At 41.4% G+C, this 26,086-nt stretch overlaps 1 protein-coding gene across 1 annotated transcript; it reads right to left on the minus strand.

Annotated features, from left to right (window-relative positions):
* Nucleotides 1-15,743: 15,743 nt before the first annotated feature.
* Nucleotides 15,744-24,176, minus strand: LOC130208157 (transmembrane protein 88). Its single transcript, XM_056437135.1, has 3 exons — nt 24,097-24,176; nt 20,196-20,490; nt 15,744-17,588 (listed from the first exon to the last, which is right to left on the minus strand). The coding sequence occupies exons 2-3, from the start codon at nt 20,487-20,489 to the stop codon at nt 17,361-17,363; spliced, it is 522 nt and encodes a 173-aa protein (XP_056293110.1). The 5' UTR covers nt 20,490; nt 24,097-24,176; the 3' UTR covers nt 15,744-17,360.
* Nucleotides 24,177-26,086: the final 1,910 nt, after the last annotated feature.

A 26,086-nucleotide genomic window follows, 5' to 3' on the forward strand; every position in this document is an offset into this window, starting at 1 on the left:
CAGTGCCGCATATTAAGAGGGAAATGGCAGCGACGGCGCCGATTTATTTGTGGAGATTATTTATTCATGGAGATACAGGATATATTTCTAAAGTTTATATGTATCTGCATGTGGCAAGAATGGCAGGTCTGCTGCTGGAAGAAAATATGTCAAAACACCATTACAGCTCAGAACATTTGCACAGCGGCAGAAGGACCCTCTGCACAGGCAAACATGGAGTTTGGTTCTTTTTTTTCTTCTTTAAATTTTTTGTTTGTTTATTTAATAAGGGACAGTGCACATTGATAAAAACATTGCAGTAAATGTGCCAGAGTTAGCCAAGAGGCTATTTTTCATCTGTAGTCCCTAATGTAGTTTATACCGTACAATCCTTATTGATAGGACTTTCTTTCTCCAACTAAATCTCAAAATCCTCCTAAAAATAGTTGTATTCTTCTTTTAATTTCTTTCTTTTCTCTGGTTGGCTATAAATAGCATTTTACATTAGCAACAACGTTATGTAAGCTAACGCAACTATATTTTGAACTTTTTCAACTGTATCTTTACATTACATTACATGTCATTTAGCAGACGCTTTTATCCAAAGCGACTTACAAAAAGTGCATTTCAACCTAGAGTACAAACTAAGAACAACAAGAATACAGGAAGTAACATTTTCTCAACATAGTCGAACTACAAAAGTACCATAAGTAAGTGCTATTTAAGTGCCACTGAAGTGCAAATCTGTGTTTTAATCCAGATATAGTCGGAAAAGGTGTGTTTTCAGTCTCCGACGGAAGATGTAGAGACTTTCTGCTGTCCTGATGTCAGTGGGGAGCTCCTTCCACCACTGAGGAGCCAGGACAGCAAACAGTCTGGATTTCGAGTGATTAGCTCGAGGTGGAGGAGTCACAAGTCGATTAATTGGCTGTTGCCGAGCGGAGCGAACGTGCCGGGGTGTACGGTGTGACCATATCCCGGATGTAGACGGGGCCCGATCCGTTCAGAGCACGGTACGCCAGAACCAGTGTTTTGAAGTGGATGCGAGCAGCCACCGGTAACCAGTGAAGAGAGCGGAGGAGCGGAGTGGTGTGGGTGAATTTCGGGAGACTGAAGACCAGTCGAGCTGCTGCATTCTGGATGAGCTGCAGAGGTCGGATGGCCTTAGCAGGTAGACCAGCCAGGAGGGAGTTGCAGTAGTCGAGGCGTGAAATGACCAGAGCCTGGATCAGAACCTGCGCCGCCTTCTGAGTAAGAAGAGGCCGTATTCTCCTGATGTTGTGCAGCATGTACCTACAGGAACGCGTTGTCACAGTGATGTTGGTGGTATGAGAATGACCCAGTTTACGACCTTCAACACACTGTTTCTTAACCTTGCAGATTCATTGTTATTCTGCTCCACCATTACCATGACCACGATGAGTACTTAACGACATATAGCACTCATGACTCTGCAGCAGTGCACATATTTAATCCTGAAAATGTCACGCTGTCAGTCTCTGCAGGACTCAGAGCGTGTTGCTTTTCAGTGTCCAGTCTGATCTGATGTTGCAGCAGCTGACTCGAGCCAACCAAATAATACACCCTCTATAAAGGGTCTTTAAATCATAACTTATAGCTTTACTAATGGTGTCGTAATTATTTATTGGTTATAGTCCATTAGTAAGAACAACTTGTGGTTGTGAGGTTGTGGAACATCTCTTATTTGACACACTTCAGAGGTCATTAATAAAGAAATAATCTAAGTGTACAATTATACAACTGATTAGGTCTGTTAACGGTGGTATTATTATTAGTATTATTATTGTTATTATTATATAATTTTGCTGCATCTCCTAAAATGTGTTTGTGGCAGCTGTGTCTGATTTGGCCTCGGCTGCTGGTGACTGGCAATTAGTCAGCAGCCGAGGCCACCCTTATAAATGCTCCCACTTGAGAGTGGAGAGGGAGAGGTGAGCAGAGGCACGTGTTTTGCGGTCTGCTCGGTGTCGTGTGTGTGTGCGCCAATAAATATGTCTTGGAACAAACCCTCTTGCTGTCTGGCGGATCCTTGGTGCTGGGGGGGGAAACCCACGGGTGGCGGCCTCGGGCGTGCTACAGTGTTTAAAGTGGTCTTTGCCTGATAAAATAATACTGAATTGCAATTACATTTTTGTTTATTTCAAAATTCGATTCAGGCAAAGAGCACAGCTGAGGTCTTTCTTGAATAGTTAGAGTGAAAAACACCAAAGGGATTTTTCAGAACCTGGCAACCAACCTTCATCAAAAGTTTATTTATAATGAAAAGCATAGTAAATACCTATTGACAACAACACCATCAATTACAACCTTGTGCGCCCCTCTCTCCCCCTTTGTGTCACCCTCCAGATATACTAATAAAGGCAACACAAAGCCTTAAAGAAGTCTGCTTGGAGTTTTGTTTTCAGTCACAGACTTTCCTCTCATCTTGTTTTTGATCTCCTTCCCACAATGTTTATGTGTGTTTTGATGTTGATTTATGGGTGAGTGTGTGTGCACTGATGGCACCAAGGCCGTATCTGCCGAGCTCATCCGCTTTATACACACACACACACACACATGGACTGGGCTGCTGATAGAGGCACTGCAGAGACAGGTAGACTGATGGGCGATAAAAGATGTTCAGTGACCGGCACTCCTGTGAAGACACACTGAGGAGAGTGAAGATGGTTTTATCATGCTGTGATTTTATCAGAGCCTCTCTGCGTGTCTGTGGGAGTTGACGTCAAATATTTTAGATCAGTGCGTGTATCTGCACGTTAATGTGTTTTTGCTTTTAAATGGATGATCGCATAGAGTCGCAGCCTCACAAAGGCATAATTACCCGATGACTTTTTATAGTCTTGCCCTACCCTCCACCCCCTCACATACTTTTACAGTTTTTATGATTTCATTCTGACTTACTTACTATATCTCTCTAATCCAGATGAGAGGTCAGAGTTGATACAAAATGGAAGTCATATAACTGGCTAAATCACAGGGGATTACAAAGGTCAGTAGGATTCACGATCTTGAGACCATGAATGCAGCAGATTTCATGCAAATAAATCCAGTATTTGTAGATATTTGAGTCTGGAGCAAAGCGGTGGACCAACAGACTGACAGACCGACATTAGCCCAAAACCAAATTCCTTGTGTGGCTAAAAAGTCAATACAGTAATTAAAGTGTAATTATAATATTGTCCTTAAAAAGCTACTTTAATTGTTAATCATGTGCATGCATTAAAATGAAATGCTCTTTAAGAGAAATATGAAAATACAACATTGACTGTCATGAAGTCTTTATGAATGAAAGCAAATGTGATGTTAATTTAGGTTAATGCATATACATGTAGTGTTAGGATTTGAGTGTTTCCTGTTTTGTTTTGAAGTCCCTGTCTCGTTTCCTGTTTTCCCTGCTCTTCCCTCCCTGTGCTTGTCTGTTTCTTTCCTGATTGTTTCCAGCCACGCCCTGATTGTTTCCACCTGTGTCTCCACCTGTGTATTTAATCTGTGTCCTTCTGTTTGTCTGGTGTCGGATCGTTTTTTGTTTTGTTCCTGTGTGGTGTTGTCCGTATTCCTGTACTGAGAATAAACTCTGTTTTTTGTGAAACTCCTGCTGCGTTTGGGTCCTCCACACCACGCAGCCGTAACAGAACGATTCGACCAAGGAGAATGGACCCAGCACTGGAGAGTGTTGCGCATTTGTTCCGTCCGATGTACCCATCGGTCTGCCTTCCCGGCTCTCCGCCCGTCTACCAGCCCAGGCCCCTGCAGCCCGTCTGCCAGCCGTCGAGCCATCGGCCCTGGCAGCCCCCGACGGTTCCTGCGGCTGTCGCTTGGTCGGTGGAGGATGACCCTCTTTGCCAGGAGACGCGGAAGGTCCTCCGGGCCCTGGTCGCTGCGTATCAGTCGAGGTTTGGTCCAGTCCCCGGTGTTCCGTCGCCGGTTCTAGTCCCCGGTGTTCCGGTTCCAGTCCCCGATGTTCCGTCGCCGGTTCCTGTCCCCGGTGTTCCGTCACCGGCTCCAGTCCCCGGTGTTCCAGTCCCCGGTGTTCCATCACCGGTTCCAGTCCCCGATGTTCCGGTTCCAGTCCCGGTTCCCCGTGACCCGTCCAGTCCAGTCCCGGTGTCCCGTCCGTCTCCGGTTCACTGTGACTCGTCCCGTCCAGCCCCGGTTCCGTGTCCTGTCCCGCCCAGTCCCGGTTCTCCGTGACCCGTACCTGTCCTCTGTCCCGCCGCCCGGAGCGCGTCCCTCGGCCGGGTGGTCGTCCTCCGGCCCGCCCCCCGGACTCCGTCCGCCATACCCTTGGCCCCTCCTCCGGCTCCCCTCCACCCACCCGTGTTGAACACTTTGGGACGTCTGGAAGCCGTCTTTTAAGGGGTGGGGGGCTAGTGTTAGGATTTGAGTGTGATTTGACTGTGACGCAGTCTCTCACCATCTCTGAACTAAATGAAACATTATCTGAATGAATCTGTGATATAAACTTCAGCTGCATTACTGAATAACAACGCTTCAGGTTTGTGTTATGTTTTACTGATCCAAAGTTCAACTCTCTCCACTGACACTGAGCTGTTAATACATGCAATAATATTATTATTATAATTCTAAAATACAATTACAATACAGGGATCTCCAATCCATGTTTTTAAAGGTTTTACTGAATTACACCCAGGTGGCTCCAGTGGGCTCAACAACCAAGTCAAGATTTCCTCAGGGTGCACTAAATCACAACGTAAAGATTTTCCAACCGATTGTAATTGATGCAATTTATGACACAGAAACAATTTTCCTATGTTGACCTTTTCATAAGCCCGTTTGTTTTCTACCCTAATAGCACGCACTCATCTCATTAGGACGTTGCTCGGAAGGACTTCACTTCAGCACCGCTTTAACACACTTATTGCACACTCATTTTTACACTGCACTCGGGATCATTTGAGTCTACTAAGGGTGAAAAATTTCCACGAGACATTCAGACAACAAATGAACACTAGATAGTGGCCCATAAAAATGATTTCAGACAACGTGACCAGTGTCGCCTTCAGTCCCATCATGTCTAACCTTAAGGTCTAACATGTCATTAAATCTAAATCTATTAAATCTAATCTAAATGAACATGAGTCTTTGCCTCAAAATATATCCACAAATTTCTCCTTATTTCTTGAAGTGCTCAAAACACACAAACGGGGAAAACAAGTGTTTGTCCTTTGTTTATTTCACTAGCATCACAAACCAAAATGTTCGATTTCTGATACGATTGCAAAGAGAAATGAATGAATCATGTGCAAATGAGAAGATTATCCACAGAACACTGCTGTCACATCACAAGGCTGTCCAGTTTTTTTTCACGCCAATGGCAAAGAGATAATGTGTGTTCTGGCCTGAGTGACCCCATGTGGTGCACTTCAATCCCCTCCTGGATGCTGAAGGTCTGTTGCAGAGGATGGAATTAGTGTTCATGAAAAGCCTTCGTCGATTCCTCTTTTCATCCTGCAGCCACAGGAGATCGGGAATAAGCTGTAATGAGATGATATCAGAAAGATGGAAAATGGATTTAAATTTTCAGAAATTTGGAGGGGGACGGGGGTGGACCGCAGTGCTCGATAATGACACAGAGTATTACGCTGTGAACTGAAAGGAGAGTGATGAGAGAAAAGCTGGAGGAGAAAGAAAAGATCATTAATATGTAATAGTGTGAGTTCTCCTCCCAGGAGAGGGGGGGGGGGGGTGTACGGTGAGAGGGAGTGTGGCTCACATGGGGGCTGAGATTAGGTTTAGAAGTAATATGGGGGGGGGGGGGGGGGGTGAGAGAAAGATGCAGGCCTACAGCCGCTCTGTGGCAGGCATTGTAGAATGATGATATAACGAGCAAACAAACAAAAAAGGGCTTGGGACACGCGGCGCTTTTCCTTGCGCCCTTGAAGCACTCCTACAGCTGTCGATATAAGCAGAGTTTGGGAATTTTGGATTGCACCGCATGGCATGTGGCAAGTAGCAACCAATCACAGCCGACACGGATGTTTTGCTTTCTTCTTCAAATATGGATATGGAAGTTGATTTTAGTGCAGGGCTACTCGAGGCTTTATGATCTGTCCCACAGACAATATTTTGTGAGTATATTTGCATAACGACTCAAGCATTTAGTAAACTGCATCTTTTACTGCCTGGACATCGTGATGTGTCCCTCAGGCTCTGGGTGCATATTCTTAAAGGGCGTGGAAGAACAGTCTGACGTTGCTATGCGACTGTAACTAGCTCACAGTGTTATTGAAGCCATTCATTGTTTAAAACACCCGGTTTGGAGCTGATCTTCTTCCATGTGTATTTGAACTGTGCAATGCCATCATGTTAATCTTAAGCAGGTGTAATGTATACTATGTTCCCTATTTAAATGTACTCGCTAACATCAGCTAATCAGCACTAAACACCAAGTGATGGAATGTATTTATTTTGACTTGATGGCGGCCCGAGAGGAAAGTTTAAGGAATGACCAAAGTTAGAATTCAACCTGACAGTTGCCTTTTATCCATTAGTTTCAATAAACATTTCACTGAAGACCGCAGGCGTCAACCTCATGGTGACGCTGGGGTAAATCTCAAGAGATCTGTATGATTCATCATCTGGGGAACATGCATGTGCTAAATGTCATGGCAATCCACCCAATAGTTGTTGATATTTCAGTCTGAAACACAGCGGTGGACTGACCAGCCAACAGACAAACATGGCCACCCAGATGTTGAAAGGAAAGCAAGGAAACCAGAATAGTTTGAGGTTAGGGCGTGAAAGAAGCAAATCTTTACAACAATCAAAAAACAGTCAAAGTACAGAGGTTATTTTTTAAGGACAGGAGAAATATGAGAAACAAAAAGAGGTGGAGGGCAGAGAGGTAAAGAAAGGGATATTATATAAAAGGTGGATGGAGTGGTAAATACGAGGAGCGCTGTAATTTTCTGTTGGGAGCGATGGGGAGGAGTGCAATCTGTAAAATGGAGATCCTAATGGCTCATAGGACGGATTTGTTTCCACAGGAGTGCCTCAGAAAGCAGCAGAGAAATAGACAAAGAGAGAGAGAGAGAGGGCAGATGAGAAAAAATCATTATAATGGCAGGAAATCACATTTGAGTGACTGTATTATCCTGTGATACTCCTGATTTAAAATGTCAAATCTTCTTTCATTTAAACAAAACATGTTCGTGTTTATGAGCAGCAGACAAACAAGAAATATTACACAAACCAACGCTGGGAATGTTCTCGTGTTTGCATGTGATTGTGACACAAAATACATCAATTCTGAGCACTGGGCGATTAGGCGTGATTACCTCTGTAACTTAAAAATGGATGATAGCTCGGTCCTTATAACCAGCAGGTAAATGCCTTGTCCTCCACAAACCCGCTGCTATAAATCACACAGGCTCAGCATCAAACAACCATCCATGAATAGGAAGTCTGGAAAAGGTGTGATTGTCTTTGACACACTGCCGTCAAGTGTGAAAGTACTGCTGTCATCTGTTGACTTGTGAACCCACATAACCTATACAAGAGAAATACAGATTCATTCAGGCAAAACAAATATAAGGGACACATTCCAGACCCAACTCATAGTGTTAAAAGAAATGCGACCAAGATGGACACGCTAGTTCTCCTCCCTTGTGCAATAAGCATACAAAAATAATAGATGCGATTAAAAGGGATTTGAACAATTATTATAATTTATTAACATAGACAAAATACAATGATTATGCTCCTTCAAAGCCAAGCCAGACCAAACAAGTACAACAACATTTCGGATCACCATAACACACTCTCGACAAAAACAAGATAAAACTGATTAAAACTGTCAGGCATCCAGCATATCCAGCATTTGTTCAACTTCCAAAAAATAATGTAATTCGATATTTTCGATTATTATTATATTATTATGTTATGTATTTGTTTTTAACTTCAAACAACAAAAGAGCAAAGCAGTGAGCAAGTACACACATGCCCGGTGGGAGGGGTGGGAGTGGAGATGAGCGAACAGATGAGGATGAAAGAGCTGAGAGACCGCTGTCCAGACCGCTGTCCAAAAAAAAGACCAAAATGATGTAAGTTGACGTTAACGTGACTAATTCTGTTATCTAAAAAGACAGAAGTTTATTTAAAAAGAAATTGTTTAGACAACAAGTGGAATTGACACGCTTTTGCCAATGATGGATAACAAATGAGATAATGAGAAAACAAATTTCATCACAGATGACTGTAATGAATTTGATGGTTATATTGTTGAGAGGGGATATGTGAAATGAGGATATGAGATATGAGGAATGGATGATGACGCTGAGTTGAATTGAATGAGTTGAATGAGAATGAGGATAAGTTGAATGAGGTTATGTTGAATGAGGTTACGTTGAATGAGGATACATTGAATGAGGATACGTTGAATGAGGATATGTTGAATGAGGATACGTTGAATGAGGATATGTTGAATGAGGATATGAGATATGAGGATGAGGGAATTGTTGAATGTTGAATGAGAATGAGGATAATGAGAGGATGATGAGATGATATTGAATGAGAGATATAATGAATGAGGATATGAGATGGAATTGAATGAGGATATCACGAATGATATGTTGAATGAGGATACGTTGAATGAGAATGAGAGAATGAGGAATGATTGAATGAGGAATGTGAGAATGAGGATATGTTGAATGTTGAATGAGGAATAGTTATATGAGGTGAGGATGAATGAGGAATGAGGATACAATGAGGATATGGTTGAATGAGAATGTGTTGATGAGATACGTTGAGATGAATGGATACGAATGAGATCACGATGAATGATATGAGGAATGTTGAATGAGGAGAGGATCGTTGAATGATGTTAAATGAATGAGGATGCTACATGAGGATATGCTTCATGTTGAATGGTTGAATGAGAATGAGTTGAATGAGAGGTGAGAATGAGATGAATAGCTTTGAGATGGATATGTATTGAGATATGATATGTGATGAGGATATGTTGAATGAGGATATGTTGAATGAGGATATGTTGAATGAGGATACGTTGAATGAGGATACGTTGAATGAGGATATGTTGAATGAGGATATGTTGAATGAGGATATGTTGAATGAGGTTATGTTAGAGGATACGTTGAATGGATGTATCGATGAATGAGGATATGTTAAATGAGGATACGTTGAATATGGAGGAATGAATGAATGTTGAATGAGATATGAATGATGATGAATGAGGATATGTTGAATGAGGATATGTTAAATGAGGATATGTTATAATGGATATGAGATGAGTGAATGAGGTGAGGTGTTGAATGAGTGAATGAGGATACGTTGAATGAGGATATGTTAGGATCGTTGAAATCTTGAGTACTGTGGATTGTTGAATACCGTAAGTCTTGACCGTGGGGGGAAGCACCTAAAGAAACTTGAGGGCACATTTACCCAACCACATGTGAACTAGCGGCTAACGTTCTGACTGTGGCACAAAATGAGGAGCGTTTTAAAACTTGCATTCTCTCTACTGGCCAGCAGGGGGAAACTCCTCTGGTTGCAAAATGAAGTCAGATGTATAGGAAGTCAAGAGAAAATGACCCTAGTGCTCAATTAATGTATTACCTAAACATAGTAAACATTAGTTTATGTTTCAATCGCTAGTTTCAATTCTTCTTCCATACAGCATGATGTTCGTTTCGTAAATTATGGTCCCTTTTAGACAAAAAATAGATCATAAAGCAGAGTATGCTTTAGGGCGGCTTTACTATGATTGACTGTATTAACATATCCGGTGTCTCTATGTCACTCATCTGCATTACAAATACGATAACTTCCATTAATCGGTTACAAAAACAACAACATTGTCGCGGCTGAATTGCAAAATGTCAACGACGAACACAAGGCTTCATAACGGCACTCCAACTTCTTACATATTACTATTGGCCACATTAAGTTAGTGTGTACGTGAATGTGCCCTGGAATACATTGAAGGACCGTCGACTTCAAGGACGGACTCATTCGCTGCTTTTGTCCACGATGTCTAAAAATGTTTTTTCAAAAGCCCTGAAAGATTTATTACGAATATGTCAAACATCTTGGTTTGCTCTTTGCCTGGAACACGAGATAGATCCAGTCTGAATAGTTCTGATTTCTTTAGTGGTGTGACTTTAGCTCTCTGTCCACAAATGTAAATGATATCATGGAGAGACATTGTAACAGGAATCCACAGAATGGAGCAGATGACAGCTCATGTTAACCAAAGAATGGAAACATTTCTTAAGCACTGGCAAAAGTGGTGCAACTATGTCACAGATAAATGGCCTGACTGTATTTCTTTACTCTATGGGAAATTATTTCTCCCTGCTTTATTTATAGTTTTGTTACTATGGTATTGTTTTTGTTTCTTTATTTGTATATGTGTTTGTTTTTTTTGGTTTTTTTACTTCTCTTTATACATAGAATCTGAAAAATTGAAATATGTGAAATAAAGAAAATAAAAATGTAAATGATGTAGCCTATATGTTAATATTTTCATGTATGTCGAGGAAGTGAGATCTGATCACTTGGTCACTCGGGAGGGATTCTGACGTCAGGTGTGAACTGAGGTATTTAGTAGAGCTTCCCACTTGTGATTGGATTGCCCAAGACACACAGGTCTGAATAGGGTTTGAGAATTGGCTTTTTTATTGCTATCGCTGAGCACTGAGACCAGCCACCTGCTCGGTGGTGATCAGGTTGTTGAAGGCAGCTAGCTGGTCGGGGGGGCTTTGCTGCTGCTGGTCTTCTCCATGGCCCTGGAGGATGTCCATACCTTCTTCATTCCAGCAGCTAATTGCATGAGCATGTTTATATAAAGCCTATATGACAAAAAGTTAATTACGCTAATTTAAAGCACTTCACTTCTCCATGACCCAACCCCACCCCGGTGTGTTGTCAACTCCTGACAGCCCACTGTAGGCGCTGCGCCTGGCTGCCTGTTGGTAATTATCCCTCTTTATCCCCATGCTTTATCACCAGCAGTTGGCTGCCACAGGATGTTCAGATAAAATAAGGAACCTGAATTTGTTTACTCGTTGCCGGCGAACATCTGTGTGCTAACACGGTGGTTATTTGCTCAGCCACCCGTGCCCACAGCACACAGTGATACAGTTCCAGCACAAACATAATGAAATCATGCTGCACACACAGTGTAGGCACAAAAACAAACACGTACTGACACTGTTCGCACGCTATGAACAAGGACACCACTTATTAACATACATAATAAACACAGAAACCACAAACACCTGTTGCCATAGAGACAAATTGAATGAATGGTCCATTCTGCAGCCACTTGCAGTATATTTTAATCTCCAGTGGCCCAGAAAAACAGATTATCAACGGCTCTCAACCTGTCGAGGGGAATTTACAGCTAACGCCGCTAACAACGCTAACAGTGTAAATTACGCACCAAAAAAATTAAGTGTTTCTCTGAGTGATGCAGAATTTTGCCATCACAATTCCACAATTAAGACTCATTTAATACAAATACAAATAACACATGGTCTTACCTTTACCTTAGCTTTACTTAATTAAGCCCATTCATCAAACATAACACCGTGGGCTCTCGCACCAGTACCTCTGCCTTGAGGCAGAGGTACTGTTTGCCTCCCTTATGGGCTTTCTCACTGCGGTTTTATGTCAATCAGCCAGACTAAATAGGTAATACACATTCTGGAATTACACAACCTATACTATATGGAAAGAATGGACACATAAAAGTGTCCACAAATATGACAGTGGTGACACTGTAATGGAGGGATTGTGAAATCTGAGATGAGGCCCAGCGCGTCGCTGCCTCACCTCCCATGTCTCCATTTATAGCACAGAACAGGAGAGAAATATTAATATTTATTTTATTTATATTTATATTTTATTGACGGGTGAAGCTAACCACACATCCCAACAAACAGAGGGAGAGCGACTTCAGTCCCTGCTCAGGTAGATATTACTCCACTACATCTTTACATATGTGGATTCATACAAATAGTACACAGTGCAACCAGGATATATTTGTACAGTGATTTTTATTGTTTTAACTCCATCCTCTTCACATTGGAACGGAAATTAAACAAGTATGAGGTAATAGTAACTTGCTGCTCTAGAGTAATATACATTTTGAGAAATGCATTTATTTGCTTACTTACCAAAAGGGAAAATACCATTCTCAACTCTGTGTATTATTTACATTATTACATATTATTATTATTATTATTATTATTATTAGTCATTTAGTTTAGCTTAGCATAAAGACTGGAAGCAGGTGGAAACAGCTAGCCTGGCTCTGTCATACGGTATGAATGAAGGCTGGAAACAGCATGGTACAATATCCAAAAAGCCAAATTGATCAATTCAGTCATTTAATCTAAATGTTAACGTGTTGCCCTGCTATTTTAAAATTCAAGCTATTGTGTTATTTGTAATTTAAAATATTCCTCATTCACATCATATTTAACAGTATTTTAATTCAATCTACTCTTCAATCAAAACATGCAGGTCATACAGTATATTAGCATGCTACAGTCATCTTTGTCAGTTACACCTAAAGGTTACTGGGTGTAAATATATGGATATAAAACTCTTTAAAACTGGCTGGACTGGTAGGACTAAAAGGGCCCCACACTGTTCACCCAATGTAAACGTGAACGCCCTCAACACCCTTAAAGCTGAGAGTCATCATTTCTTTGCAGACTATGAAAAGAAACAATAAAAAACAATAACTCTAGTCTTTTCAGACTATTGTAGAACTAAAATGATTAAAAAAACACTCATTCTGTAATACTTTACCATTTCACTGGAAAAAAATATTAAACTTGAATTGGTTTTTTTAAAGGCAATAAAGTCGCTTGACGGGCTGGACAGGGACAAAGTAACACAAAGCTGCTCCTTGCTTGTACTTTCATTCTGCAGTTCACTGTTACACACACACATACACACACACACACACACACACAGACACAAACACACGCACACACAGAGCTACACTTATATTGATGCTGGTAACACAACAGTTTTCCGCTCCCGGAGTTTTAAATTACACATAATCAGTAATCCCACTTATGATTTGGTTGCCATGAAAAATCCAAGTTGTCATAGAAACAACCCATTAGGGTATGTGGGAAACAATCATGACCCAAAGGGTGTAATTTACTTTTACTGTGACAAATAAAATATCTGAGACTCACAGGTGCTAAAGATCTTAGCAATTGTATATAACAGTATAGTATATAGTAGTATAGTATATAGTGTATAGAATAGTATACTATAGAGTAGTATAGTATAGAATAGTATAATATATACTAATATAGAATAGTATAAGATAGTATAGAGTAGTATAGTATATTATATAATAGTATAGTATATAATAGTATAGTATATAGTGTATAGAATAGTGTTACACCCAGACCTTCTGGGTAGTTCTGTGTTCACTGTCTGTTTCTGTTGTGTTTTCTGTCACTCACCTTGTCTCTCGTTTCAGACTCCTCCCTCCTCGTGTGCTGCCCTCCTGTGTGATTGCAAGCCCCGCCCTCATTGTTTCCACCTGTGCCTCGTTCCCCTGTGTATGTATTTACTCGTCATCCTTTTGTTCTGGGCCAGTTTGTCTCTGAAACTTTGCTCAGTAAAGACTTTATTTTTGAATCCGACTACCGCTTGGTAAAGTCTGCTTTTGAGTCTACTCCCCGTGGCTCCCAGCCATTCCTTAAAGTATAGAATAGTATAATAAAGTCAAATAGATTACCATGTAACCAACCTGTAAGTATGTGGTTCAGTGTGCTTCAAGGGAATTCTCTACTTGTGTTTAGACTGAAATATTAGAAAAGTTGCAGCCAATCATTTATGCATTCTCCTCATTGATACATCTGTTTTGAAATATTGTCTAATAGACTCTCTTTTGAAAAACAGCACTCGGGCATCCATGACAAAGGGCACTTTGAAACCAAACATTGAGTATCTACGTTTTCATGTCTCTGGTGAGAGCAGTGAAGGACCGGTACAGTAATGGATTCAAATCTAAAGAGTCGGTGAGATATTACCAAGTCAGAATACATTTTTAAATTTGGAATTTGCAGTATCAGCTGCATTTGTCCCTCACAAAAATTAATAAGGTCTTTAACTTCTTTCTAAAATCGGAAGAATTGTTTGCAAACATTCAATCTCCGTGGTCCAGACTGGAATAACTCAATAACCATGTACTCAATTCCCATGAAATATGGTGCAGGTGTAATGGTCCCCAGTGAATGGCTCCTACTGACTTTGCTGTACCCCGACTTTTATCCTAACGCAGTCATGACGGTCACATTTGATTTATATTCATATTTTGATTTACGCCCAAATTCACGTAAAAAAATGACATTCCCATTCCCCTCAGTTGTACTTTTTTTGCTATAATACTAAACTAAGATGGTATAACATCAGAATGTTGGCATTGTCATTGTGAGCATGTTAGCAACTAATGAATAATAATGAACTGGTGGCGTTATTAAGAAAATTAATGTGACACCTTTTCAATGGGTTTAGTAATCTTTAAAGCGACAATATTATAATGCCATTTGAAATGGCATCAATAGCAGGAACCGAGCGCTCACTCTGCCACTTGAAGTTTTTGGCTCTCAGAACTTAGAGTCTTGTCCATCCTCCCACATGCTGAGCATCTATTCTACTTGTCAACCACTGAACAACAGAGATCAATGCTGCAAGTGAGTAGCCCTTGTTATAAGCCAACATTCTTTGTTAACTCAAAAACAATGCAATTCAGTCTCCTCTCTCTACCTCAGAGGAGCAAACGAAAGCTCAGCCACATTTCCAGGCACTTTACAGTAAACAGTATACACTCAGAAGATTACTTTGAAGTTTAATTACATGTTTCACACAATGAGGAGACGCACAAAGTGATGCGACTAGGAGCATTGCATGACCTTTGCGTCATAAGAAGAGAGTTAACATTTTCAAAACCATCATTACCTGTTTGAATAATAAGATTCTGACCAGACATTTGAAGCCATCCAGTTTATGATACTCTGTGCGATGAACATGTTTTTTCAAGGTATATAGTTTTGACCTTTTTTTTTTTTTATTGCTCAGAAAACACAACTATCCTGTGTGCTAGTGTACTGAGAACAATCACACAACACTGCAGGCTCTCTGAACAAGAGAAGGAATCTGCATCTATCAATATGGTGGTTCAATGGATGACATAAACATTATCAAGAAGGACTGGACCACCACTTCATCAGAGGCAACATTTTCCTTTAATTAGTTTATTTACTAACTAGTTTAACAGAAGGTAAACATGATGTTTTATTTTAAATTGTGGTCACACTGCTCGTTAGTGTGTTTTTATGTGAAATGTGGTGACTGTGACGTAGTGGTAGAGCAGGGTCGTCCTTCAATCACAGGATCGGCGGTTTGACCCCAGGCTCCGCGAGTCCGTGTCGATGTGTCCTTGTGCAAATCACTTACGCCCAAATTGCCTCTGTGGCTACAGTGTGTACATGTTAGTTACTCCTGATGGCCAGGTGGCACCATGCTTGATAGCTCCTCCCATCAGTGTATGAATGGGTGAATGATGTCATGTAGCGTGAAAGCGCTTTGAGTGGTCGGGAGAATAGAAAAGCGCTTTACAAGGACAGGTTGGTCCATTTACCATTTATGTTTGGAGAGTAAACGATAAGTCATCACTCACTGGAATTATATCAACAAACCTTGACAAACAAGTCACGACACAGAAGGGACACTGAGAAAAAAGCATTATTTTTATTGGTGTAAGGTCTGAATATAACAACCTCTTATGTTGATTTGTTGATGGCACTAAAATTAAAAGCTGAACAATAAAAAATGCCAAAACATTGTGATATTTACCATAGAACTAGCAACAACAAAAAAGAAAAATGTTCTTCCTAGTTCTTTAAAAATACTCAAACTAACAGGTTATCATTTTTGTTAACAAACATTTGATATACAATGTAGGATCAATAACAGGACTGGTGGTAACAAATAAATATGTTCACACAGACATTTCAGGATGATATAACACTGGCAGAGTAGACGCAATAACTGCTGCTCAGTGACTCAAGGCTTCCATTTGAGAAATTAAACATAAATTCTGAACACTAAATTACGGAACACGGACACGCAGATAAAAAGGATGTGTCACTGATGAATTTGATTTGATTTAAATTTGAATCAGCTCCCAGTCTGATGATACACATCTCACTTTAAGAAATGGCTTCCACTGAACAGGCATTACTTTGTCGTCCTGTCAACTTCAGTTGTTTTTAAAATGCAGTTTGTTTTTTATTATGGCACAATGTGATATGAAAAGATCCTCTTACAAATATATGTATCATTTATTTCCCTCCCTCACACAACACATGACTGGCAATGATGCTACATCAGTGAAACAAACATTATCATCCATATAATTCATCTCACAGACGATATTAGTCCAGTTACATTATTCACCCTGTTGTGAGTGTTTAATGGTGCCGAGGAATTGAGCCCAACATCCTGGACTAAGTGAAACAACTCAACACAACAAATCTAATGTTTGCAGTTATGTTTTGACTTTTTGCGAGACTTCTAATGCATTACCACAAAGAACTTCACATCAAAATATTTCAGAGAAAGTCCCACATGTAATCACATCAACATAGTTAGCAAACAGGCAAAACAAAATCACAAACAGCTTAGTTATATACACAAACTCTAATTGAACACGACCATGATAAACCAGTTTGTGATATGTTACATCTTATTGGTTCAATCTGAACACAACCCCAAAGGCAAAAACAATACATTGAGGTTTTATGGGGAGGTTCTTGACAACAGCACTGACTACCTGCCTGAAACCAATGGATCCACCTGAGAGTCAACACTGATGTGTGAACATGAGGCAAAGGAACAACAAACCACAGTGTTGGCTTGGTTTTTAATCGAGAAACCGCTGTTTCGTGTCACAATGACGGACGAAGCGGTCAACATGGGCAGACTCAGCGGACTGGACCAAGGCAACTGACAACCTGGTATCTTGTGCACACTTTGTGGTTGCCAGGCCGTCAGCAGAGATTGTTACACTAACTGAAGTTATGTATACATATATATATATATATATATACTTATCATATGAACTAACTCTCAGAAAGAATCTGAAAAAATTATTTGCCGAAAGGCCAGACTCCGTCTTTAAGACGTAGCATCTAAGCTAGTTGAGTCAACAACTCTCAGACTTTTGAATGAATTACATTGTGAGGCGTTTCTGTTATTTTGTCTACCAATTCGATCTCTCCGGTTGAATTTGAACAAATCCAACTTTCACATCCCGACTGTCAGCGCCTCGTGCTTCGTCTTGATCAGACCCAAGCGTGGACGCTGCCCGCCCAGTCCAGCATCCGCCCTCGGTACCAGGCGCGCGTGATCGGCTGAATGAGCAGCATTAGTCGAAACCGTCGCAGCAGCCCGCAGAAAATGGCGGCGGCCACAACCACGAGCGGCGACATCATCACGAAACCCAGGATGATGAGGGCGGAGCAGCTGTTGTCGTCAAGGTAACGGCAGATGGCAGAGGGGGCGTCAAGGACCTAGGAGGACAAACACAAAGGAAGGTCATAAAGTAGACAGGAGGGCTCAGGAGCACATGGTCAACTTTTTGGCATCAGCAGGAGCTCCTTCTCTTCTCTTGAAAAGCAAATAGGTGGAATTTGATAATTGTGTCCATGCACATGCATGTGTGTATGCATATGCCCTGGTGCAGAAGTGGGATGTGTGGTGAGTGGGCTGTGACAGGTTCTCCCTCGCCTCCCTCTGTTCAGATACAGAGTGTCTCATAGTGGAACCCTCCAAGCTGTCAATCACCTTATGATGGCAAGTGAGAGGGAGGATGAGCCAGAGAGAAAGACATGGAAACTAAAGTAAGATGTAAAAGGAGCAGCTGCCGAAGTACACACTCACATCCGTACAAGAACATTACACCAGAGTTCTACTCTCACACACACAGACACGTAAAGTACAAGACCATTATCTCAGATGAACTCAAAATGATTTGATTACCTCTGAAGCCCTTTTCTTAACAATCTCCTATTGTAAGCTTTTTCAAAAGGAGCTTCGCCCCCAACAAACGCGCCCTAGCAACAGCAGTGTTCAACACACTCATGAACACACACACACACACAAAGACACACATCTGTCAAGTGCACACTGTGCTTTCAACGCGTACATTTCCCTCCTTGTCGTGCTGTCAGTGTGTCTCTGCACAGCTGGTGCCGGCACCAAATCAGGCAGTCTTGTCTTCTCAGTGGGGCTCTCTCTGTGTTCAGTCGGTCGGCCGTGACTGACATTGTCTTTAATTGTTTGCTCTGAACTGACATTTGCTCTGGCCTAATCCTGATTGTAGTTGTGTTGCACGCTTTGCACATTCCTAATTTGTCTGCTCTGCCATACGTCTGTGCCTTCAGAAACCAAATCATTCAACACACATGCAACCGCGCACAAGGACCAACTTCATAGGTGAGCTGTGATGTTGTGACCTCTAGTGAGCCAAGGTCAGAGCTGTAGATAATCATGGCATGATTTGGTATGATGCCTGGACTCACTATATTATACTGATGATCTGTCTGCTCCAGCCATCCAGTTCATTTCATTTCTTTGGAAGAGCTTGTAATTAGTCATTTAAAAAAACAATACGTACAAAACATGAGGAATAAGCTTCAACACCTTTGTGGAAATGGTGCCAACGTAGAGTGACTTTCCTTCAGGCTTCGATTGTATGTTTTTTGACTCCAGGTGCCATTCTTAATGAGAGTACATGACATGGGATTACTTTCGTAAACTTCTAGTAAAGTCGACAGAGAGTGCAGATTCCTCATTATTATTGGTTTGTCAATATTATGTCGTCTTGCCACAGCAAAAGCTTTGCTAAATATAGTTTTCAGCCACTTAGGGGCAGCAGAGAGCAGCTGTAAACAACGCTGGACAAATCAGATTTTAAATGGTCGAACTTGTTAGCAAACAGTATCTTATTTGCACAGCCAGCAGTTATCAAGTGCAATATTCACTCTGCTTTTAGCTCTGCTTTGCTCTCCATCACCTCCTGAGAAAAACATCTCTTTAGCTGATTAATGTTACACCAAGATCATTAGCCAGTCACTTGATGTGTTTGTCCGTCATTCGGTGCAGGGTCAAAACAATGTTTATTTGTTTTTTCGCTGAATACAACTGCTTGCTGCAGCTGGAAACACTCAATTGGAGTTGCCCTATTATTCCCATATTATATTTGAATAATTGTTATTGTAAAACATAATGACTATGGCAGCTTAATTCATCCTCTAAATATGAACAAAAGTGGAAAAAAATCCAGACTATCAAGAGAAATGTAGTAAATTCTGAATAGCAGGTATGTTTGTTGACAGTAGAGAGTGACAGGAAACATGGCGGTGAAACCTGTCACAACCTGGAATCTAATCAGGGATGCTGCAGCTCCAGGATGTGTCTGAGACCAATACCTCGATGCTTTTAAGGACATTGCATGGTGATGAGTTGTTCCTAAAGGGTTACCATGAGCAACCACATCTAAATGTTTGAAGATGAATGGTTAATAAACAGTAAAAGGTGGTGGAAAGAATTGATGCAGTAAATATCTGGCAAGAATTGTACAACTACAGGAAAACCAAATATTGTTGTTTTTCATTTTTATACCTTATGTCTTAATACCTGTAGCAGGAGATACATTCATACACTGTAGTCGAAAGGTTTGCACAGAAACAGTGATTCCAGTTTGTTCAGTTTACCTCCAACATTTAGCATTGTTTAAATCCCTATTATAGCAGCTTGTTTGGCTTTGCAGTCTACAAGTGTTTGTGAACATAGGCTGTTGAGAAAAAGTGTACCACACACATCTTGATCCTATTATTTTGCATTGCGAAAATACTCAGTAATTCCTGCCTCTATAACAGAATCCTGTGTCTACTATTAAAGTCTGGACCTTGTGCCGTTGAATCAGTGTCCATCTCCACCCAGTATCCTCTGACTGATCACCCAGAGGCAGGATTAACTCAGATGATGCAATTTTACAACTTCAATTGTGTAGCTTAAATCGTAATAGTGGATCGGGGGCCTAGAATAACAGTAAATATTTCCCCTCAGCTTGTACAGTACCTGCAAAAAGAATAAACAACAGGGTAATATCTCACCCTGGAGTGGCACAAGAAACCAGCGTACAGCAGCAGCACTGCGGGCAGCAGCACCACCGAGAAGACCAGAGCCAGGAGCAAAGCACTGGCGAGGATGACACACAGGTCCCAGAGGATGAGAGCTGCCCCGCAGGCCACGCAGCCAAACCTGCCCCTGCGGCTGCCCCACGCACTGCCCTCACTGTGGGCCACGGGAGGGGGCAGCATCTTCACTCCCTCCCCGATCCAGAACTCCTCCTCTTTCTCCTCCTCGCCTGAGCCGCCATCGTCCAAGTCCACGTCCATGCCACACATCCTGAGCCAGAAGGAGAGAGGCAAAGAGAGAGTGCATCTGTTTAAAGCAGACTGCAGGTGAACTATTCGGATTCAGACTGTATTGTGGTTATACAGGCTGATAGGCCTACATCCCTTGAATTGTTAATGTTTTAATTTAATGAAAATAGAAGAGATGCTTGCAAAACATCTCTGTAGACATTTAAATAGTGTATATTATGAAATTATGTATTAAAGTCATGGAAAATAAAGGTCTTTAAACATATTTGCAAGAAAATGAGTCCATGCCTTTGTAAAGAATATATATATTATAGCTTAGCATAGCCTAGTGTATTGTGCATAAATGTTATGTGTAAAGTGGAAAAACACTGGACGAGAGTTAGAGACATCAGCAGGGCATTCCGGCGCCTGAACTGATCAAAGAAGATAACAGTGACACACGAAAGAACTTTATGCACCAACGCTCACCCTAGATTTGAATAGAACAAAGCAACACTCATGAACAGGAGAGCCACGGAGACAACTACTGAGCGCAGATAAGATAAGGAAAGGTCCAGCTTTGACAATTAATATCCGGATTCAACCACAGCCCTCTCTCACACACACACACACACACACACACCTACACTGGCCCTTTGTAAATATCCTGGGAACGACCTTCTCGCCACAGCGCATCCCACCTAGGAAGAGATAAGACTATCTTAGAAAACTCCCCAGCTCAGTCAAGGAAGCTACATGTGAATTCCATCTTCCTTTCTCACACTTTCACAACATATGCACTCATTGGCAGACGAGAAGAACCAATGAAGGAGCGACAACGGCGGAAGCAGAGGAACAAGAACCAACGAGAAGACACCGCCTTCTCTTCGCTGGGCCAATCAGAACTGGCCTTGATGGCTATTTAAACCGTCGAGCCCTCTGTTAAGGCGCCTCTCTCTGGTCTAAATACTCTAGGTACCAGCCGGCGGGGGGTCCATGCATGATGTCTACTTGTATCCTGATTTCTGAATAAAACGCTAATAAATGTAACGTAGAAGTCTACTTCTATTTTCTTCCAGTGAGTGTCGTCCAGGTGGTGTGTCGCTGTCCAACTCCAACACCTTGTCACTTTTTTCATATTGAATCACACTCAAAAACACGTAAACTATTGAATATATTCTAATTAGGGCTGTCAATCGATTTAAAAAAATTAACTAATTAATCGCACATTTTGAAATTCATTAATCGCGATTAAAAGTTTGTTTTCTTCTTTTTAAAGACAAAACTTCACAGAGCTGTGTTTTCAAAGAGGCTCCTACCTATAAAGTGCCAGTGAAGTATTTAATATTGTGGATGATAAATTGTTTCTTCAGTGAAACATCCAGATTAGTAAAGAAAAAGAAGTATATTGAGACTCCATTGGTCCTGTCATCTTTAACACTGAACAGCAGAACCAGTGAACTTGGTAAACTGACTGACATTCACATATGTCCTGTTGACCCTCTGGAGGCTGGGGGCATTTTATACATTTTACAACAACAACAAAATTCACCTTTTAAAGGCGTTTGCATATGACACACGTGTTATACATCAAACATTCCAGAACAATCTCAGCTCTATTCAATGAGGCTCAGTTGTCCTCGCGCCGTGTTCTCTGGTTCTCTGACTGACAGGCTGCTAATGAGCCTCACCTGTGGTGGGGAGGTCCTTGTGATTTACTGAGTGTTCATTGGTTGTTTTTTTCACAAAGTGTTGACAGACAAACGGATTGACCAATCACGTTGAAGGTTTCGTGTGACGAGTTCTTTCCGCTCCGCGTCACCCGACACGTCGCCCCTCTGTTCCTCTGTGTATCAGAGGGGGAGACGGGAGGAAGGAGGAGCAGGAGGAAACCCGACTGATTCATCCACGAGTTAAACTGATTTCTGCTCCTTATTTTCGCGGAGAAATAATTGTTTTAAAAACGGAAACAGTGTCAAACCGCACTGCCGCGGTTTGAAATTCAGGGGAGTGAAAAAACTTCAACGAACACCGGAAGTAAACAAAGTTGCGTTAATTGCGTTAAAATATTTTAGTGCGTTAACGCGGCCAAATTAATCGCATAGATTAACGCGTTAACGCTGACAGCCCTAATTCTAATACAAAGCCTTGATTGGTGATGCAGCATCATATCTTAAGGAGCTTGTAGTACCATATTGCCCCACTAGAGAGCTACGCTCACTAAATGCGGGACTACTTGTAGTTCCTAGAGTCTTAAAAAGTAGAATGGGAGCCAGAGCCTTTAGTTATCAAGCTCCTCTTTTATGGAACCAGCTTCCAATTTCAGTCCGGGAGGCAGACACAGTCACCTCATTTAAGAGTAGACTGAAGACTTTCCTCTTTGACAGAGCTTATAGTTAGGGCTGAATCAGGTTCACCTGGTCCGGCCCCTTGATATGCTGCTATAGGCTTATAGCTGCCGGGGGAGGTTTTAGGATGCACTGAGCACCTATCTCCTCTTTTCTCTCCTTAGGGATGAATTTTCATCTCTCAATCACACGTTACTAACTCTGCTTTCTCCCCGGAGTCCTTTTGACTTCACGTCTCATGGGGTCATCGGACCCTATGAGACGGCATAGATCCTATCTGCCTGATGGATCATTGAGGTCTGGGTCATGGAATTCCTGCTACCGACCACGCCACTGTCCTGTTGAGACTCCGCCCACTGTTGAGTCTCCGCCCACTCCTCCTCTCTACCGCCATCTGCCTGATGGATCGTGGAGGTCTCCATCGTGGAATATGCCTACTATGAACTATTCATACACTCTGTCATATTCATTGAATGTATTTTAACTCTAAATCTGTCCTTCTGTCCACATTACATCTATTGTTCTGTCCATCCTGGAGAGGGATCCTCCTCTGTTGCTCTCCTGAGGTTTCTTCCCTTTTTTTCCCCCTGAAGGGTTATTTGGGAGTTTTTCCTGATCCGATGTGAGGTTTTGGGGCAGGGATGTTTATGTGTACAGATTGTAAAGCACTCCGAGACAAATTTGTAATTTGTGAAATTGGGCTATACAAATAAACTGAATTGAATTGAATTGAATTAATAAAATGTTTGTATTCTAGCTGAAATTAAAAATCGTACCATGCACCGCCCTCTTCTTTTTTCAATCCATGCAACCAATAACTCATTAGACTATGCAAATGAAGAGACACGCACCACACGCACGCACGCACACACACACACACATGCACACGCACGCGCAGACACACACACACACGCTTGGTCTTATATTTTCACATCGCTCCTCCAGTCGATCTCATCGATCAAAGCTTCGTCCCTATACAGCCCGGCCTGTATGCCAATACGATGCATTTTAAGATGATGCCTGACAGTTTAACCCTGAACGACCTGAATGAGCATCACACCGGACGGGACACATGTCCTGCTCCTCTCTCAGAGCAGTTTGAACACACCTTCATCCCGCGTGAGAGTCCTTTAGCTTGATGAACACATTACTGTCGCTTTAGTTTCTGTTTACATTTGAGTTGATACTTGGTTAGTCTGCTTTTTATCCTGTAAACTGTTAAACCCTGATGTCACGAGCATCACTCTCTGTATCCTCTAATAAACAACACGTACACATGATGAGAATAAATAGTTTCCTACCTCCAAGTACAGATCCCGGTAATCCCTCCGGTGTGTTTGTGTGTGAGTTCTTCTGCCGGTGATCCACTCGGAGCTCTAAATTTGACCTCAAAATGAAATAAATGATTGTATAATAGTTTTTCAAAGCAACAGCGGAAGGACGCGCCTGTGAGTTGAACCCTGTGAAGCTGTTTGAGGAGCCTCTGCGCGTCTGTGGGGGCGAGGGACTCCGTGCCGCGCGCACTATCTTCAGTGCGCGCTCACGCGGTCTCACAATAATTTGAAATTGAAAGATTTTAGTTTTGAGCATTTTAACACGACACTCGTAAATGCATCTCTACTACTGCTACAAAAAGGTGTGAAACGAGACGATCGACACAAAGGGCGTGGCTGGACTCACGTGAATGATGTATGTTGGCATAACCCTTTATAACGGTTTACGTTTCAGCTCATGGCTTCAGGTAACTGATGGTTTTCATTAAGAGCAACTGTGGGATTGCCATGGTTGTGGAAAATACTATGATACATATTAAAATCTATTTATCAAGTTATTGCAGACTTGAAGGATTGTTGTAAAACCCAATGAATCACTAACACTTGTAAACTTGATGACTTGATGAAATGTGTAACTATTCATGGATTAACAACATTTCTTAAAGGATTGTTCTTAAATATAAAGGATAAACACAAACCAAAGAAATTGATTTTACAATCGCAACCAAGTCGTTAATAGCTTATACCTGATATATAATAGCCATGAGATGCTATAGGTACCCTTTATAAAATACATCTTATTAGAAAATGGATCAACTATCTTGTCCAACTGTCTTTGATAAGTTGTTAAATAAACTCAGATATGCACTAAATTGTTGTAAAATGTCCTGAAAGACAAATCTGGACAGCTTGTGCACATCCCAGTGATCTAACCGCTCACCTTGCAGTGATTTAAGAGTGTATCCAAGGTACATTATGAGATCACAGTTGAACATGGTAAGCCAATAGAGCCATGTTGGTAGTATGTTGAGTTGGTCTGTTTAAACGATCATTCAAATATACTGAATTATTACAAAGAATGCTTGTAGCCTGGATCTGTTCATGTTGTCATCGGTCCAATCAAGTGACATCAGTGTATTTTAGTTTAAGGTAAACAGTTAACATCTCAAGAAAATTAGATCAAGATACACTTAAAATTATATGCGGTCACACATATACTGTAAATAGTGACTTTGACACAGATCGAAATTATTAGGAAAAAAATACAACCAACAAAAAAATAAGCTCCAATTAAATAAATCCCCCCAAACTGTATCAGGAAACATGTATTATAAGGAAATAAATGATAGTTCGTACCAGATGAAAGATGAGAAGCGTCACGGCCTGCATTGTGCAAGAGAACAGAATACATGTATTTATTAAGCAGGGGGGAAAGGTAAATAAAAGCTTGATAAACAAGTTACTATATCACAATAAGATAGAAATATCCCTCTGAGTTTTTCCCTGTGCAGTCTGCGTTTCACCAATCGTCAGTGCATCAGCTGTGTGGCCGAGATAAGCAGTGATTGATTTGTTTTGCAGCACAGACCGACAGTCAACCTTTCACTGTCCAAATTTAATTACATGGAACGAGGGAAAAAGACGAGATGATATGGGACAGAGCTGACGAGAAATGGAGGAAATCATACTAATGGTAATGTAAAGATATGAGGGGATGATTAATGAAGGAGAGGACAGATGCTGCGGAGGGTCTTTGGGTAAGATGAAGAGGTGCAGTGTGTTTATAGTGTCTGGATCTAACAAGTTGGTATAAGTACGTTAAGAGGCACAGTAAATATAACCTCTCTCGACCTGGAGCATCGGCTGACATCTGTTGGACTCTCTGTGAACTTTTCACCGTGATCTATAGTACCGATTTATTTCATTTTTGGCGGTTACTTCAAACAATGTTCCTGTCTTTACTTTGAGCTAACCTCATTGGCTGTCACCCTGGTTGTCTTTGATGAGAGACGTCACT

This window comes from Pseudoliparis swirei, chromosome 18, assembly GCF_029220125.1.
Source record: "Pseudoliparis swirei isolate HS2019 ecotype Mariana Trench chromosome 18, NWPU_hadal_v1, whole genome shotgun sequence".
Classification (NCBI taxonomy): Eukaryota; Metazoa; Chordata; class Actinopteri; order Perciformes; family Liparidae; genus Pseudoliparis; species Pseudoliparis swirei.

Excerpts from the sequence above, each read along its gene's own strand:
- LOC130208157 (XM_056437135.1), bottom strand. The coding sequence starts at position 20,489 with ATGTGTGGCATGGACGTGGACTTGGACGATGGCGGCTCAGGCGAGGAG. Across the intron at positions 17,589-20,195 it reads GTTTCTTGTGCCACTCCAGG|GTCCTTGACGCCCCCTCTGC; the intron begins GTGAGATATTAC and ends TTGTCCTCCTAG.